Source organism: Amia ocellicauda, chromosome 9 (genome assembly GCF_036373705.1).
Source record: "Amia ocellicauda isolate fAmiCal2 chromosome 9, fAmiCal2.hap1, whole genome shotgun sequence".
Classification (NCBI taxonomy): Eukaryota; Metazoa; Chordata; class Actinopteri; order Amiiformes; family Amiidae; genus Amia; species Amia ocellicauda.
Window position 1 is genome coordinate 9,808,968 of NC_089858.1, and position 19,193 is coordinate 9,828,160.

A 19,193-nucleotide genomic window follows, 5' to 3' on the forward strand; every position below is an offset into this window, starting at 1 on the left:
CACATTTTTCAATGTGCTTATCTAAGAAGTCAGTATAAGCAAATGAAACGTAGATTTTCTTTTTAATGTAGTACCCTCTTTTTAAATAGGGTTGGTAAATTTAACATTATGTTTAAATTATCTGAATATGGAGCAATGTCTTTATCATTCAATGTCGTTTTCATTAATCTGTGGTCCTTCATTTGCAGGGACGCTTTGTGCTTAAATATAAATAAAATACGTGACGTTACATAAATCATAATAATTACAGAAGCCTTACCTTGTAGCTTAAGTATGTGAGAAGCATAGCCTCCAAAAAACTTATTAAGGCCACAATAACCTGGAAGATGAGAAAAGCATGAGATGATATTTAAAAGAATACTGCAGAAACCTTTATTAAAGTCTAAACTGTGAAATCTATAACCTTAAAAATGACATAAATCTCTTCAGATCATTATTCCCCTGCGTGCACGCATAGTCAAAAAATCATATAAAATAGAATACATGTAAAATAAACTTAACAAATCATCTCAGTAATAGAGCCTTCTGCTAAAAAGGTATTCAAAAAGTGAGTACATCAGTCTTGTAGCACATATTAGTTGAATTCACATTGATGCGGTCTGTCTCACCTGTATCGCCCAAACTGGTACTCTTCGGTTCACCCAGAATATGACGTGCCTGAAAAGAAACACAGCAAAATCGTATTCACAGCTCGGCCATGTGGCCATGTGGGAAACTGCTGTGACATGCACCGCAGGGATTTCAAAGTGCATAGAGAACTGGGATTTAACGAAGATGGTACTGTGAGGAAGTGCTTAAAAACAATATGAACCTTTATTGTTCTAACCAATATGAATCTAATGTGGGATGTGCAGGGGGATGAAAATTGATACTGATAATGGAAGAGAATAGATGGTGACACTGAGTGTGCAGAGAGACACCGAGAGATTGAAAGCTAGTATTATTGCCATGATCTTATGAATGACAGGGGTGCTGCTCTCAATGAGGATGTTTCTTCACCTCTAATGGAGATTAGGAAGATAGAGTGATTGCACGGTGATTGAAGACGAGCAGATTTGAGTACACTTGGAGAACTGAAAGGTGTTCAGCCATTCGATTCCAAGAAATGGGAGAACAAATATGTTTCGCAATCTACTCTTATGAAACCAAAAGCAAAAACCAAAGCGAACTTCCAAACGGCACAGACAGCTTTGTTTGCATTGCTGCTAAATGTGGAAAATATCAACTATATATTTATGGAGCATGTTGATTTCTCGGGGCACTGGTCGTCAAAAAAAAAAAGCCTTCACTCATAAAGATAATAGAAAACTAAAAGCTTTGGGCACATGCACAAATGTTACCTAACGAGGAAATAAAGATGACCAACAAGTGCTTTTTATATTTAAAAATTTTAAAAGGTAAAGGTAAACGGAAGAAATTCTGTTGAAATTGATGATGTCCCCAAAGGAGAAAACTGGGTCATAATTGGACTTGAGGACTCCAGTAGTCCTTACTTAGACTCAATAAGTCTAATACCAAACAATGCTGGGAAAGACATGTTTGTTCAAGTAATTTAGAAATTGCCTTACCAGTTTATTTCATTTGGGACTGCAGTGCTATTTGGACTCTGGCACCCCATACTAACAAATTAAATGAAAAAGAACAAAGAAAAAGTCATTTCAACAAACTATGGAAATGCACCCATAACAGGACTTAAAACACACCCCGGAGAGAATAAGCAATATAATTTGCCACTGTTTCTATGCCAACCGAAAGAGGCCTATCTGCTGCTGGTGGCATGTGCAATTTGAATGTCTTTAACCTTCTTATTGTGCTTTCTGTAGGGGAAGCCCACGTGATGTTGTTAGACTCGGTTGTGTAATTTTCAGGTCATAAAATCGTGAGAGCAAACAGAAAAAACAACAACCACAAAATCTAAACAATAGTCCTTAGGTAAGTGTGTTGATAGAGTAATTTTAATAAAACTACAACAACAGATTTGGATTAATAACACTTATTCTCTGTAAAAAAAGAAAAAAACATACTTCTGAAGGTTCCTTACACAATGTACACAGAACATTCAGGAAAAACTGAAATGTACTACTAACACTGCCACTTATCCTTTAGATTTAAGCACTTCTGCGTCACATCTAAACAACACCAGAAATAGCTATTTATGTCATTAAATCCCTGTAGGGAAAATACCTAAATGTTGTGTGTGTGTGTGGGTGTGTGTGGGTGGGGGGAGGATAAACGATATGCTAAACAATATCTGTGATGTAAAACAATCCGAAATAGAAAAAATACCCTCACCATTCACTGGTTTCTTTGGGATCATCGAGCAGAACCCGAACGATGTACAGGAGACAGGTGAGCAGCTTTAAGGAGAAATTGAAGAGTCGGATTCTCAAACCTGAAACGGAGACAAACCGAGTCGCTGGTCAGGGGTCAGAGGAGAGAGGAGAGATGCAAGATGTCCACTGCAAACAGCCCACAAACCCAGCCCTACTTTAATGCTATCCTTAAGGGTTTTTCCTTTTTCCAACTCCGGAAGACGGAGCTGCACTTTGGTTCAGCTAGGCTAAAATGATAATTGCTTTTGGGATTCCCATTTGAGAAATAAAGGCACATTTTGCATTTCAGTCAGACATACTTTGGTAAACTACCAAAATATTTTATTCATTCTGAAACAACTAATTTTATTCCCTGTATATAATCCACCCCTTTTGCTACATTTGGATTCCTTCCAACAGTGAAAGTTGCAACCTTAAGTGTAGTGAAGAAAACAGGGGGATGGGGTAGTGGGGGGTAAATTAAATGCTCTTTATTACAGCCACTGTCATTAGAGCTCTGTCATCTTCACACCAAGAGATCATGTTTGAATACATAAAGAAATACAATACAAATTACAAGCGGAGAATGTCTGTGATTATGTCTTAAGGGTGAACTTTTCCAACATTTAGGAAATCTGTGGTATCTTCAAATGACAGGAGTAATAAACATTAATTTTAGCTGTATGTGAAACAGTGCAAATCCTGAATAACATTAGCTTTTTAATGAACTCCAGACATCTGTGCCATGGTAGTTTAACACCCACCCCAGGATTGCAGTTTTGAACACTTTCTCCCATAGGGTGCGTTGAATAAATGAGAGTGGTTAGAAAGAGCAATTGTAATCCATCATAAATGTCTACATAAAAGTCAGAAAAAAAAAAAATTATATATATATATATAAAAAAGCAACACAAGAAAGAACAAGTAGGAGAAAACATTACCTTCTCATTGTTCTGCTGCCCAGCTGGGACCTAATCCAATTGCAACTGATAGGTTCAGACTAAATTGAATTGGCAGTCCACTGAAGTTCTTTTTTGTTCTGCGTGTTGTTAAAACCTCAAAGTATTTCTTATATAGAATCCAAAACGCTGGCGAAACCATATGCCAAGTAAAGGTAATTGTATTTCATGCATTTCTGCTGAAGAAATGCACGTCACTAAGGTGTTGCAAGATAAACCACTGAATGAGTGAGTGAATGTGGGTCTGTGAAGCACTATGCAAAATACCACCTGTGAAGGACAGATAAAGAATAGTTAGCAGAGACTGGAAGTCATGTATTTCTCTGCTGTGGACGGCTGCTTTAGAAGACGACAAGGCAGGGGATGTAGGAAGGCGCTGTGAAAAGCTGGGGTTGCTTAATAGTCTTGTTCCCCTAGGCTGAATCCTGCAAATATCCACTCACGGCCAAGTATCAAAAGGAGATAATTGTATAGAGAGTGACTAAACACTAAAAACAACCAATACCAAAGAACACAAGAAACTTATGATTACACACATTTCACAATTTTACCCTTCGTGAAATGGAATGAAATATCAATATCAAACCTTCCACCCCTCCCCTACGAACAGGTTTCAATCACGAAATGAAATGAAATATTTAAAGATTAAAAAGCAAATCGCAGTTCTTTCAGGTCATCATAAAAAGGCATGACCAAACTCTCCTCGCAGGCCTGAGGAGAAAGCCTTGGATATAAACGAGCCCACGCTGCCTAACGAGGCAAGGAACACAATGGCCCTTAAAGCTGACTGTACCTTCTCCACCCACAGGAAGCTCTTGTGAAGAAAATTAAAAGGTCTCTGCTCCTCTTAATTACAACAGCATTGAAGGTTATTTTTTGTGGTTTTATACCAATAAACAAACAAACAGAAGAGAATAACCCCTTGAGGGATCCTCTTCCTAATAGAAAATGATGAATGACTATGGGAAATCTGGGTCTGACTGGTTTTAGAATGCAAGCTTTTGTTCTGTAGATTAGAGTAGTACATTTTACGAAAGGTGTTTAAAAAAATTACATATTGTGCCATCTACAATTTGTGCAAGTGGGAAAGACAAATCTCCAAAATACAAGAGTCTAGTCTCTGTTCCCTTAATAATCACCAGCAATCCTTGGCAAAACCTAAGCTGTGTGTTCCAGGAAAGTGAATTGCATACCGATAGCTTTCCCCACTAGATGTCACTCTGTGCTCACCTCAGCAGCATGCAGACCAATATCTAGGTATAGACTGCAATTCATTAGACAGGAGAGATAAAATTAAGTTTTAAAGTATGGCAGACACTTAATAATTTTATCCTCCAGCTTTCTGACCTGAATGGAGTACCTGTTGTTTCTTTTCATTTTCACTCCAGGAGCTTTCCACCCCCCCACAAACACAGGAACAATCCATTCACTTCCGTTGCTTTGAAATAAATTCATATTTGACTTTGTTCAAAAAAGGATTGTTCAGAACTATGGCGTTTTAAAAGCAAACAATCACGTGACCTGATTGTGAGCATAACAGTGCTGTTAACTGTTCATTCGTGGTACACTGACTAGATCACTATTTTGTAATATACAGAATATCTATTGCATTTCCCCAACAATACTGAGGTAGGCTCAATCTATGGTGCTGGACTCCCAAGTGGAAAGTATGGGTTCAGTCCCTGGGGGACACTGCTGTTGTACCCTTGAGCAATGTACTGTATCTAGACTGCTCCAGTAAAAACCCAGCTGTATAAATGGGTAATTGTATGTCAAGAAAATATGATGTATTGTAACAGTTGCCTCCCTGGATTCTCATCTGCTAAGAAATATAATAATAATAATATACACAATGTATTTCTTGCAGATAATAATACACATTAAATCCAATTTAGGTTATATTAATTTAATCAGTAATAATACATTTTCAGTTTGGGGATCTCTGTGGACCATGAAGTATTTAAATGCAGAAAATCTTTTGTTGGAGATCCTACAGTTTATTGCAATCTTGCCCCTGAGGAGCTCTGCATACTGCTAGACATTTATTTTCCCAATAAATGTGGATTATTCCCTGATACAAAAAGGCTCCCACACTACAACCAACTGGAACATAAAAAGTGTGACCTCAATTTGCCCTTTTTAAATGAATATACTGTCTCTCACACACACACACACAAAACAGGGAGAGACATACACAGATACACAATCACAGCTTCAGTAAAATGACAAAGAAAAGGTAAGAAAGGGTGAGATGCAGGACAGACTCCACTAGCTCTGTAATGTTGTAGCAATAACCATAAAATTGTAGCAATTCAAGCAGTACTCTGTTGTGACAAAAATACGTCATATTTCATAATAATATAATATTCATAAAATATTTCATTTCATAATATGATATGGGGTATAGTACCATTTTCACAATATTTTACTATAGAATTGTATGTAACTATAATTTGGTGAGATGCCCGGTTTACAAGGGTTGACATGACATTCTGTCCAGCTGTAGTTCTTTAATGGATCAGTCTGACACATATGAATAATTGCATGCAAGTGATTAAAGACTGCTCATGGCACAGCACACTGCAGAAAACGGTTATGTCTGTTATCATTTCTAACAGCACTGTCTTGTCTCCCACACCCCCCGTGACAGGAGAACACAGCCATCATACCACAAGCCCCACTTTAGATCCAGAAGACTGAGCCCTAAATGCTTATTATAAAATTCATTTCCCAGCAAGACTTGACCTGACTTGACTTAGGATATCACTGAAGACAGAGTAGAGCATGGAGCAGTCAATGCACCAACTTAAATCAATCATATTGTTTCTACACTTACAGTTACACATTAAAATCACAGCAGCTTCCTTAGATCAGGCCTGTGCGTCTCCTTCCCTTAAAGGTTACACAGCCTTGTATAACTTTCATTACATCTTAGCTGAACTGAGGTGCTCTGGGTATGCCATGTTAAAACACTTCAATGAATGAAAACACTTCCATGTCTTACAACAACTTTTCCATTCCCTGTCTACATCTTAAGCAACGGATTATGAATAAATGATTACCATAATCGGATGAGGACAACAGGTCAGTATCAAGCTTAGCTATGTTCCCTCAAAACAAAATAAAAGCAACCCAATGCAGCTCTTTCTCCTTCCTCAACACTCTGACTCTACTCTCACAGTCAGCCCAACTACGTTTTTGTTTTTTTATCCTCAGCTTGTTTGGTGCTGCCTGGGAGAACTTTGCAGAGATGGGACCTTTTATCATTCCCCTGTCAAAGCAGACCTGCCAGCATCCTTGTTTCTGTGGTCTTTGGTTTGCCTTGAAATTAGAAGGGGCCACCTCAGAGGCCAAACCAACCTGGTCGTCCACACAAACCACATACTTGAATTCTGGGAGTGTGAAGTCTGCAGGCCAGCAATAATAACCAGGGAGTGAGGTGTGTGGACATGTCAAAACAGCATCTGGTAAAGATAACCAAACTGACTCTGAGGACAAAAAGTTTGACTGGATGAAACGTATAATGCACAATATATCCATCTGTTCATTTTAGTGGCATTCCCCCAGGTTTTACTGTGAGCAACACAACGTGCAGATGGACTGTGCTGCAAACATATGACTGCCACATATTTTCAAGATGTGTCCAACATTGCAGATGCACTTTCTATTCAGGGATCACGGGGACCAGAAGCTGAAATAGGCCACTCGTTGCCTAATTAGGCTGTCGGAACAGTAACTAAAAGAGTCCTGCAAGCCAACCTCAATGATAAAAAGTACTGAGAAATAATTCAGTACTGCATACTAGTTCAGTATAAGTTATTCCCTAGTGTACTACTACCAGGAATTTACGAAAAAAAAACATCCTGGAAATGATAGTGCACGTCATTGAAAACTGAAAGAGCCTGAAACTTTCAGACTCTGTTCATCAGCACAACTACTACTATTTCACTGAAGTCTCATTTAGTATTTCTGAGTCACCACATTCACCAGGGTATTGGACAGCAGGGCATGCCAGACTATGCATCTCAATTTGGACACAAAAGGAGTGTTTGGGAGAATAGGAATATTTCCTCTGTTAAATTCTCCACTTTGACATTTCTCCAATCTTTCCCACATGCACAAACACGCTAATGCACAAAGCCTGGTGGTAGTGTGTATTTGTGTGTGTATGTGTGTAGGGGGGTTCTCGGAACATGATTAAAAATAACAAGTTCCATTACCTCACTTCCATGCTGGGAAGAGAGCAGGGCTGCCAAGCTTCCGTAAATGTACAGACAGTCCATAAAAAAAAAAATCTTAATATCACCTTGTCCGTAAATCCGTAAAACTGAATGACTGTCCTCTAAGATATCCCATTAATACTATTACTTCCGTCTTTGCGAAACGTCGGACTGCCATTAAACTTTCCTCCTAATTACAAACAACAAATTAAATTCAAGTTAAAGGTCTATGTGCCTCACAATGCTTCCAACACACCAAAGAGATGCTGCAAATATTACCATGTATGACCACAAAAGCCAACAGTGCAGCTCTGCACCATATACCTCATATTAATACCACATACTACTAGTCACAGGTTACTATGACCTGGAAAACAATATTTATGCACATTGTCCTGTTAAGTGGTACTGTGCAGGGGAATGTAAAGTTTGTTCAACATGATGACTGAAGTTATTTGAATAGTGCAAATGATCAGAGCTAGAACACAGATATTTTCCAGCCCAATTTCAAAAGCTCATTTTGCCAATTCGGAGTATAGGCACAGGTGACCCAATAGCTTATTCATCTGCTGCAGCTGGTAATGAATACTGCTAACCCAGTCACCTTTCACCAATTGTCTACATCTCTTTCAGACCGCTTAGTTTAGAAACCACATTACGGTACAGACATTCACTTTGTGGATTCGGCTATCATTTGGGGATGCACTGAATCTGATCATTTATTTCCATGGAGAAATACTGCAGTTCCGCTTCACTCATGCACTAGCAAAAGAGTGTGTGCACTTACTTGATCTTTGGTTTTTAATGAAGAAAAGTTTCAGTCTCTCCTTGAAGGTGTTTTCATTGACGTAAAATTCCACTTGTACCCTGGAAGAGAACATAACACCAGGTGAGACATCAGAGGCATTTTCCCAACACAATAGATCGAGCTAAAGCTTTCATAAAGGGCCACAATGACAAAACGCAATCCAACTGAAATTCAGCCTCAAGGCTGTTTTACTTCACTATGCAAGTAAAATTATACTTAGGTTCAAATTTTTTGTGGTCCAAAGTAAAGTGTAAATGAGTTTATACACTGCCAGTGTCAGTCTTAAATAAAAAATAAAAATAAAACAATACAGCTTAAATTGGAGATTAAGAAATTAATCAGAAGTGACTGGGCCATTCCAACCCCTTCCATTTAACCTCTCCTGTCTGGATCCTATCGAGTGTGGAGTTACATGTATGCGTTTCATAATTACGTATCCCTTGAGAAGCCAACACTAAGGGTACTTTTTCACAATTAAAAAACCTACATCCTTGCATATGAAATTCAGACAGCACATTTGAATAAAAGGAAAAATCTTTTAATCCAGACAACAAATTAGTCAGTGATGCATGGTGTATTTAATCTTACAACTGAAAGTTGGGGGCTGAGGTTTCTGCTATCATTTTCATTCTGTGTTGCTCAGGCATGAACATTTTACAAATTAATGTCTGTGCTATATCACAACGTTAATATCAGCACTTCATCAAGAGCACAACTCTAGATAAAATATTCAGGTCACAGTAGACTTATTCAGCATTTTATTTGCATGGAGTTAGTTTCAATTGATCTCTAGCAGGGGCACAAAAATGAACGTAGATGCCAATGGCATCGTTATGTACTTAGAAATAAACGTTTGTGAGATCCTTGTCAGCACTATTCTGAGGCAATAAAAAGTTTTGGTTCTGGTCTTATAAAATGCCAATTGTGCAGGGCGTGGGGAGCTGGTTTGAACAAAATGTGCTCAAGGACTTTTAAGTCCAGCACTCCTGAGAAATCAAGTCTTCAAAGTGAAAGACATTCCAACTCCTTTGCCAAATTAAAAAACATTTAAAAAGGAAACCTAAAAAGGTATGTGTTTATTTTTAACAACTTTCTTGAAAATAAATGGATGTTTAAATAGCAACCAATTTAAATATAGACACACTTCTCATACTCTTGCTGGTAATTCCAAATAGACTAATAATTTTACATTAGTTTTAATTCAATGGAAAATCAACTTAATTAAATCATTATGCATAAACATATTTTGAATACCTTATATATGTATATATCTATATCTATCTATCTATCTCCATATCTCTCTCTCTCTCTGTATATATACATATACAGTGAGGGAAAAAGGTATTTGATCCTCTGCTGATTTTGTACGTTTGCCCACTGACAAAGAAATGATCAGTCTATAATTTTAATGGTAGGTGTATTTTAACAGTGAGAGACAGAATAACAGCAAAAAAATCCTGAAAAACGCATTTCAAAAAAGTTATAAATTGATTTGCATGTTAATAGTGAAATAAGTATTTGACCCCTTCGACTGAGTACTTGGTGGCAAAACCCTTGTTGGCAATCACAGAGGTCAGACGTTTCTTGTAGTTGGCCACCAGGTTTGCACACATCTCAGGAGGGATTTTGTCCCACTCCTCTTTGCAGATCCTCTCCAAGTCATTAAGGTTTCGAGGCTGACGTTTGGCAACTCGAACCTTCAGCTCCCTCCACAGATTTTCTATGGGATTAAGGTCTGGAGACTGGCTAGGCCACTCCAGGACCTTAATGTGCTTCTTCTTGAGCCACTACTTTGTTGCCTTGGCTGTGTGTTTTGGGTCATTGTCCTGCTGGAATACCCATCCACGAACCATTTTCAATGCCTTGGCTGAGGGAAGGAGGTTCTCACCCAAGATTTGACGGTACATGGCCCCGTCCATCGTCCCTTTGATGCGGTGCAGTTGTCCTGTCCCCTTAGCAGAAAAACACCCCCAAAGCATAATGTTTCCACCTCCATGTTTGACGGTGGGGATGGTGTTCTTGGGGTCATTCCTCCTCCTCCAAACACGGCAAGTTGAGTTGATGCCAAAGAGCTCGATTTTGGTCTCATCTGACCACAACACTTTCACCCAGTTCTCCTCTGAATCATTCAGATGTTCATTGGCAAACTTCAGACGGGCCTGTACATGTGCTTTCTTGGGCAGGGGGACCTTGCGGGCGCTGCAGGATTTCAGTCCTTCACGGCGTAGTGTGTTACCAATTGTTTTCTTGGTGACTATGGTCCCAGCTGCCTTGAGATCATTAACAAGATCCTCCCGTGTAGTTCTGGGCTGATTCCTCACCGTTCTCATGATCATTGAAACTCCACGAGGTGAGATCTTGCATGGAGACCCAGACCGAGGGAGACTGACAGTTATTTTGTGTTTCTTCCATTTGCGAATAATCGCACCAACTGTTGTCACCTTCTCACCAAGCTGCTTGGTGATGGTCTTGTAGCCCATTCCAGCCTTGTGTAGGTCTACAATCTTGTCCCTGACATCCTTGGACAGCTCTTTGGTCTCGGCCATGGTGGAGAGTTTGGAATCTGATTGATTGATTGCTTCTGTGGACAGGTGTCTTTTATACAGGTAACCTTTAAGAGAGTGCTCCTAATATCAGCTCGTTACCTGTATAAAAGACACCTGGGAGCCAGAAATCTTGCTGACTGATAGGGGATCAAATACTTATTTCCCTCATTAACATGCAAATGCGTTTTACTGGATTTTTTTGTTGTTATTCTGTCTCTCACTGTTAAAATACACCTAACATTGAAATTATAGACTGATCATTACTTTGTCAGTGGGTAAACGTACAAAATCAGCAGGGGATCAAATACTTTTTTCCCTCACTGTTATATATATATATATATATATATATATATACACACACACACACATATATACACACGGGTATCAAATTAAAGGAAAAAAACAACAAAGTGTCTCAGTAAGGTGCTGGGCCACCATGAGTCCCCAGAACAGCTTCAGTGCTCTTGGCACAGATTCTATGAGTCTCTGGACTCTACTGGAGGGATGAACACCATTCTTCCAAAAGATATTCCCTCATTTGGGGTTTTGATGATGGTGGTGGTGAGTGCGGTCTAACACATCGGTCCACAATCTCCCATAGGTGTTCAACTGGGTTGAGATCTGGAGACTGTGAAGGCCACATCATTTTCAAACTCTTCAAACTGTTGAGTGACCCCTCGTGCCCTGTGGATGGGGGCATTTTCATTCTGGAAGAGACCACTCCCATCAGGATAGAAATGTTTCACCATAGGATAAAGGTGATCACTCAGAATAACTCTGTAATGATTTGCAGTGACCCTTCCCTCTAAGGGGACAAGAGGACACAAACCATGCCAGGAAAATGCTCCCTGCAGCATAACAGAGCCTCCGGACCCCCTCACTGTAGGGGTCCAGCAGTCAGGCCTGTACTGTTCTCTTGGTGTTGCCACACATGCACTCACCCACTTGTCAAGAATATGGTGAAGGATGACTCATCTGACCATATCACTTTTTTCCACATCTCTGTAGACCAGTGCCTATGGTTTTTGCAGCACTGAACTCTCAAATGTACATTTGTCTTTGTAATGAGGGGTTTATGCACTGCAACCCTACTATAATACCCCTCTCTGTGTAGTTCTTGACGGACTGTTCTTGCTGACAGTCTGATCACGTCCTGCATTGACATTCTCAGTCACCTGGAAAAGAGTTCCTCGTTTGTATTTCCTTACATATCGCAGTAAAGTTAATTGCTTAATTGTATCATGCAATACACCTCTTTGGAAGCATATGATTTGTTATGTTCCTTCACTGTTTTATTAAGGCTCTTCCTTTAATGTTTACCCGTCTGTGCGTATATATATATATATATATACACACATATACACTCACCTAAAGGATTATTAGGAACACCATACTAATACTGTGTTTGACCCCCTTTCGCCTTCAGAACTGCCTTAATTCTACGTGGCATTGATTCAACAAGGTGCTGAAAGCATTCTTTACAAATGTTGGCCCATATTGATAGGATAGCATCTTGCAGTTGATGGAGATTTGTGGGATGCACATCCAGGGCACGAAGCTCCCGTTCCACCACATCCCAAAGATGCTCTATTGGGTTGAGATCTGGTGACTGTGGGGGCCAGTTTAGTACAGTGAACTCATTGTCATGTTCAAGAAACCAATTTGAAATGATTCGACCTTTGTGACATGGTGCATTATCCTGCTGGAAGTAGCCATCAGAGGATGGGTACATGGTGGTCATAAAGGGATGGACATGGTCAGAAACAATGCTCAGGTAGGCCGTGGCATTTAAACGATGCCCAATTGGCACTAAGGGGCCTAAAGTGTGCCAAGAAAACATCCCCCACACCATTACACCACCACCACCAGCCTGCACAGTGGTAACAAGGCATGATGGATCCATGTTCTCATTCTGTTTACGCCAAATTCTGACTCTACCATCTGAATGTGTCAACAGAAATCGAGACTCATCAGACCAGGCAACATTTTTCCAGTCTTCAACTGTCCAATTTTGGTGAGCTTGTGCAAATTGTAGCCTCTTTTTCCTATTTGTAGTGGAGATGAGTGGTACCCGGTGGGGTCTTCTGCTGTTGTAGCCCATCCGCCTCAAGGTTGTACGTGTTATGGCTTCACAAATGCTTGCTGCATACCTCGGTTGTAACGAGTGGTTATTTCAGTCAAAGTTGCTCTTCTATCAGCTTGAATCAGTCGGCCCATTCTCCTCTGACCTCTAGCATCAACAAGGCATTTTCGCCCACAGGACTGCCGCATACTGGATGTTTTTCCCTTTTCACACCATTCTTTGTAAACCCTAGAAATGGTTGTGAGTGAAAATCCCAGTAACTGAGCAGATTGTGAAATACTCAGACCGGCCCGTCTGGCACCAACAACCATGCCACGCTCAAAATTGCTTAAATCACCTTTCTTTCCCATTCAGACATTCAGTTTGGAGTTCAGGAGATTGTCTTGACCAGGACCACACCCCTAAATGTATTGAAGCAACTGCCATGTGATTGGTTGGTTAGATAATTGCATTAATGAGAAATTGAACAGGTGTTCCTAATAATCCTTTAGGTGAGTGTATATACAAACACACACACATATAGCGCCTTGCAAAAGTATTCAGACTCTCTCACAGTTTTCACATTTTGATGTTTCATAGCTTTCAGTCATGACACTTTGAAGTAGGAATTCATGTTTAATATACACAACCAATTCACACATTCAAAGCAAAAAAAAAAAAAAAAAAAAAAAAAAAAAACAAGACATGCACATCTGGTAAAATATCTGAATAAGCAATTCTTCAAGCAATCGTTTTAAAAAGCACCATGTTCACACAGAGAAGACAGTATCAGCGGATGATCTGAGGGTCTGGTGTGATAAATAGGCAGAGAACTGTGCAATTATCAGGGTCCAGTGGGAGTTTGAGCTCTTACAAAGCGCTATCCTGCTTTGTGTTACTTTACCTCCCACATAACAACCCCTGCAGCGTCATGATTAATCGTACAAGAATCCTTCTCAGTAGCGGGCTGCCTGTTACCAGGTTATTGAAAAGCCGCGTCGAAAGGGGCAACACAAAAATCACAGCTTTTGACATGCATCGGAAGAACACTTCGACCGATTCCTTTACATGATATGGATCTGACAGAAAACCCTGCTGTGATTCACACTATTGTCGTTGACATGTATCAGGTTAAGATTGGATTGACATTAGCGGACCCCCTCAGCAAGTCATATGCATGACAATTGCACAATTTCAGTGTCAAAAAGAGTTGTGTTACACTTAACTGCATCCTTGCACTTTACTCAATTCGAGCAAGTATTTATAAATATACTGCATAACATCCCATTTTAAGCATTTTTCCTCTGGAGAAAAGGTTACGCATGAATCAGGCTTTGATTAGTTAGCTATTTTTCCTGCACACCATTGACTGTGAAATTTAGCTTAAATAATAATAATAATACTAATTTACAACCTACATGGTTTGCCTCTCTATTATGATGACGGTGACGTGAGATTGAAGGAATTTGCAGTATTGCAGTTGTTAACATTTCCTGATGATTTAAAGAACAAAACCCCTTACCCCAAAAAAACATAATTGCTCAAGAATTAATTGTTGCTTGATTTTATAACTATAACAACAGGGAAACATTGAGCAAGTTGTAGTGGGATAAAACAGGATGCAGTTGCTGTTTTGTAGAAATCCAGGTATCCAAGGTAAATAGTTTTCACAGACATTGTAAATTATAATGCCTGAAGTTAAACCAGTAACATAACCATTTATTTTCTTCAAGACCACAATCACAGATTTCCTAATGTGCTTTAATCTTTCAGAAAAACAAAATACTTAATTGATGTGAAACACTATCTCAGTTAAGGTTAATGATAATGCACTTCAGACAGTAATGGCGATTATTATACTGCAAATCCACAGGGTCACTATGGGGTCAGCACATCCAGGAAATTAGCAATAATGCACATTATTATATTTTCAGAATGAACTGGCTGAAATGCATGAGCTAACAGGAAACATTGAATTAGCCACAAATACAGACGACTTAGCCTGCCAATGCGTATCAGTGCAGTTTGTCTTAGGTTGGTCTGAAAATGTGTGGCTGATTTATAGCAACCCTGAGAGTTTTGTGTCAAGAATGTTATTTGGTTTTGTATTGCTGTTCTCCAGAAACAACATCATCTCCATTGAGCTGAAGGTCCTGGATGAGTCATTTTTCACACACAAGAGACCAATTAATATAATCCCAGGGCCACTATTTAAAAAACTATATTTTCAGCATATGCCAAAGAACCCCAAGGCAAGCTAATAGTAGAAAGGTACCCGTTAATAAATGGCTGCTGTCAAAGGAAAACATCTCAACATGAACCATGCTCAGAGTACAAGTAACAACTTTCATTTTCTTGAGGCCTGGATAGCTCTAAAGTTGTACAGAAAACAATGATAGAATATGAACATCACACTGTAACACCAGCTGAATGCCAAATAAGAACATATCAAACTGCTTAAATATTTTCTTATCAAAACCTTTAACTGAATCATGTATGAGAGAATGTTATTATTACAGCACTAAATATATAATCCATGAATGAATCTTTAAACACAATCCCTGCCGCCGAGGAGGCAAGGACTGCAAAGGGACAGAACAAGCAGTCAGAGGGATACACTCAAGTCGAAGGAGGCGCTATACCAAACAAGAGTGCGAAAAGTCCCAACTGATCCAATTCAGTTGTCAGATTGTGACGAGCCTGTTCTCAGCAGGGTTGTTCAAATGGAAAAAATGACTCAAGATATCTAGAGGACTATGCCAGAACTTTTACTACTAGCGGCATTAGAAAAAAAAAAGCTGTCAGCACCCCTCTTGAGAGACTAATTCCAGCCAGTCTGTTAATATGATTTAATCTGAAGCATACTTACAAGAGCTGGACATAATGTCTGTTCTAATTCACTTAAAGCCTTAATCTACCATCACTGAATGAGATGTTAACATTTGGCATGCTGATAATGACACAAATGTTGAACCTTAAGACACCCCAAATTTTAAGCGACCAAAGTTGATCATTTCTACCTCAACCCCATCTGCCATGCATCCATGGCTGAGACCTTGTTATATGGTTTAAGTTTCAATCAATTTACAGCAGAAAGTCCAGTGATATGGTATCCCAGCTGCTGTCTTCAAAGGCCTTTCATATTGGAAACAAGGGGAATGGTACAGTATAATCCCATTATACTCCACTGCTGTATTTGAACACAGAGAACAGATTTATGAAATAAATACACTGTATTGGATGAGACCCGAGTACAATCTATACACATATTTGTCTCTCCCTGAATTATACAAAAGAATAAAACCTTTTATTTATCAAGCACCACTAGACATTAAGTCAGTAGCTTGGGGAAGTTCAAAATAAAGCTGATAGTTTGGAGGGATTCTATAAATAGCTGTACTAGCTGAAAAAACTATGAATATTCATGATTTTTAAGCTATGGCAATTTCTTGTCCCAAACAGCCTAAAACAACCTACTTATTTTTCTCATGACGTGATGATTGCAATCCTATGTAACAGCTCTTCCACCTCCTGGGCCAGTGTAAGAACTGAACAAGGGTGGGAAAGCAAGGGTATCCAGTCTGTACGAGGGAGTGTCATTGTAATCAGTGACTGAACAAATGCCTCATTTTATCATCTTCACAGAAAATCTGCAGTCCTCTCATTTCTGTTTTAATCACACTGATGCTGTATAACACAGAGGATCCGATCACAAACAGGTTTAATTCTGTCATCTGCTATTTCAATCCTCCTCCTTGTCTGCGGTTATTACCCACACCGCACAGTGAATTTTCAGATTCTCGTTTATGGCAATTTGTTTAACCAATACACCCAATTTCTCTAAAATAATTAAAATGCTAAAAGTCTCCCTGAAGTTTATAACTGTCCTCCATATAAAATCCAGTTGCATAATTGATTGTTAGTCATCCCGGGATAAATACTGGATATAAATCAAGTTCATATATATTAATTAGAATAACTGATATATGAGTAATGCTTTAATTCTGCATCTATCACAATTAATTAAAAAGTAGAGTAGAGTGGAGTATGATATTGTGAAGGGATAGTTTTGGTTTTCATGCTCAGGAATTTGCCTGGTATGTATAGATATTGGATTCCCCAGTGATTGAAGAGTGAGGCAAAAATGATCAACTGAGCAATCATCCCCTTCACAGACCCAGACAACAAACAGCCAATAACACGAGGAAGCACAAGCAATCAGTTATCACACGAATCACAACGCAAAGATAAGACTGTAAATGTAGGTGTTAAATGGACACAATCCATTTAAAAACATTGGCACCCGTTTCATTTAATCTGTTCACTTCCCTGGCACATTTACTTCCATATTTTGTCACTGCCAACAGAAAAAACTAGTAATTTTAGTTTCCTACTATATTAAAACACATAATCCAATTGGTCTCTTCTTCACACCTGCTGCTGGCCTGTGGGGAATAGTCAATATGTAATCTCGATGTACTGACCTCAGCATTTTTTTTTGTCTGCCATGTTATCCGATGTGAGGATGAAGCCGATAAATGCCTTTACATGGTTCTGGGAACAGCACTGCGATGAGGTTGTAATGAAATCAGAGCAAAGCAAGAACTTGAAACTGTGGCCTTGGGCCTTGGGGAGATCTCCTCATTTGACAAAATACACACACAGACACAAATGGAAAAGGAGAGAAAGGAGAGCTAAGGTGGTTGTGATGATTCTCTGTTATATTATGCTGTTTTGCATGATGTACATCTGCCCTCCAGAGAACAGTATAGGTTGTGACAAAAAATGAAATCTGCAAAAGGCAGGAAACTATTCAGGGCACACAAGGGCCCTGCTATATAGGAATTAGGCATCAGAGCGTGGAACAGCTGCTATACCAGCCATCCTCCCGTTTCATAATGAAATCAAGTCAGGTGCCCTGGAGAAAAAGCGGCATCATCAGTACCAAGGACATCAGAGCAAAGCAAGGGGTACGGGTCTGCCGCTGAGTGAGACCACAATGAGAAGACCTCTCCCAGGGACACGAGGACAGAGGGAAAACACAGACACACTGTTCAGGGTTGATTACTGATATGAGTTTAACAAAGAAAACACCTGGAGGTCAGTCTGATATGAGAGTGTATTTGCTTGGACAGTAATCCATGCTTCACTGTGCTCATAATTTAAAAACAAGCAAATCAAAAGTTGATAACTATGATGATGTACAACAGATGTACTATACACAAATGTTTATTATATATTATTATTATTAGTAGTAGTAGTAGTAGTAGTAGTAGTAGGTGGTATTTTATCTCCTCCCATGTAAACTGCAACATCCTCCCTCTTAACAAATCCTACCTGATGACCTATAATAAACACTGAATGGACAGCGGCTCTAAGAGATTCCTTTGGTATCTGCTGGAAGTGACACTTGCATCTACTATTGATCAACCCAGAACAGTACCCCCAATCCAATTTATACTACTCTTGAGGAATAAATACAAAAGATGGGCATCAAAACTGCACCAGGCCCCTGGAGCAAAACCAGCACTTTAATTCAATCTTGTGGGGCTAATTGTTTACAATGAGCTCTTAACAGTAATAAATCTGCCAGTTTATCACGGTGAACACAATTTGCACGTGGCCTCTTTGCAAGACTGCCATTATGTTTTGATGCCTACTTACCTTCATAAAACACTCAGCGCCAATTCACTAGGAATTGCCGCCTATGTGACAATGATGTGCAATTACATTTTGTTTTCTGACAGGCACGAAAGGGTCAGTCTCCATTAATGCTGGTCATTCTCTCTGCCAGTGCTTCAGAGATGGAATTACTACAATTCACCAACACCAAATTGCTCGTCTTTATTATGTTTATGCAAGGTCTTCAGAACGGTTATACACTGCGTACTGGGGAAGAAGAATGCACTGTTTGATCATGAATAATGTCCTTTTGCATTTATTTTGCTGTATCCTTAGTCTGGATATACTATACCAGTCTGGATAGATGATGTATAGTGGTATGAGTAGCTGACCTACACCAAATACTTCCACTAAATTACTTCATTAGATTTCTCTCCCTATCAGTACTCGGCACATTCACCATGTCTCAATAACTCCCAAACATCCACCCCACGTTAATTCATATGATCAAAACCACAGAGTCTCAAACAGAGAAAGCTCAAAAGCTAAATTAGTGCTGGCTTCCTTACATAATAAATGACAAAATAAGCTTCAAACCGGTGGTCTCTCTCTAAGATGATTAGTATGATATAACACATTATAACCACAGTATTTTTTAATTAAT

General features: G+C 39.2%; 1 protein-coding gene across 1 annotated transcript in view; it reads right to left on the reverse strand.

The window, feature by feature from the left end:
* The window catches only part of LOC136758558 (potassium channel subfamily T member 1), an 89,986-nt gene that overhangs the window by 41,127 nt on the left and 29,666 nt on the right, over nucleotides 1–19,193 (reverse strand). The window contains exons 2-6 of the mRNA XM_066713049.1: nucleotides 8,279–8,358; nucleotides 2,293–2,392; nucleotides 1,569–1,619; nucleotides 609–657; nucleotides 260–319 (exon numbers count right to left, since the gene is read on the reverse strand). Coding sequence (XP_066569146.1) covers nucleotides 260–319; nucleotides 609–657; nucleotides 1,569–1,619; nucleotides 2,293–2,392; nucleotides 8,279–8,358 — 340 coding nt within the window. The remainder of the gene's footprint in view (nucleotides 1–259; nucleotides 320–608; nucleotides 658–1,568; nucleotides 1,620–2,292; nucleotides 2,393–8,278; nucleotides 8,359–19,193) is intronic.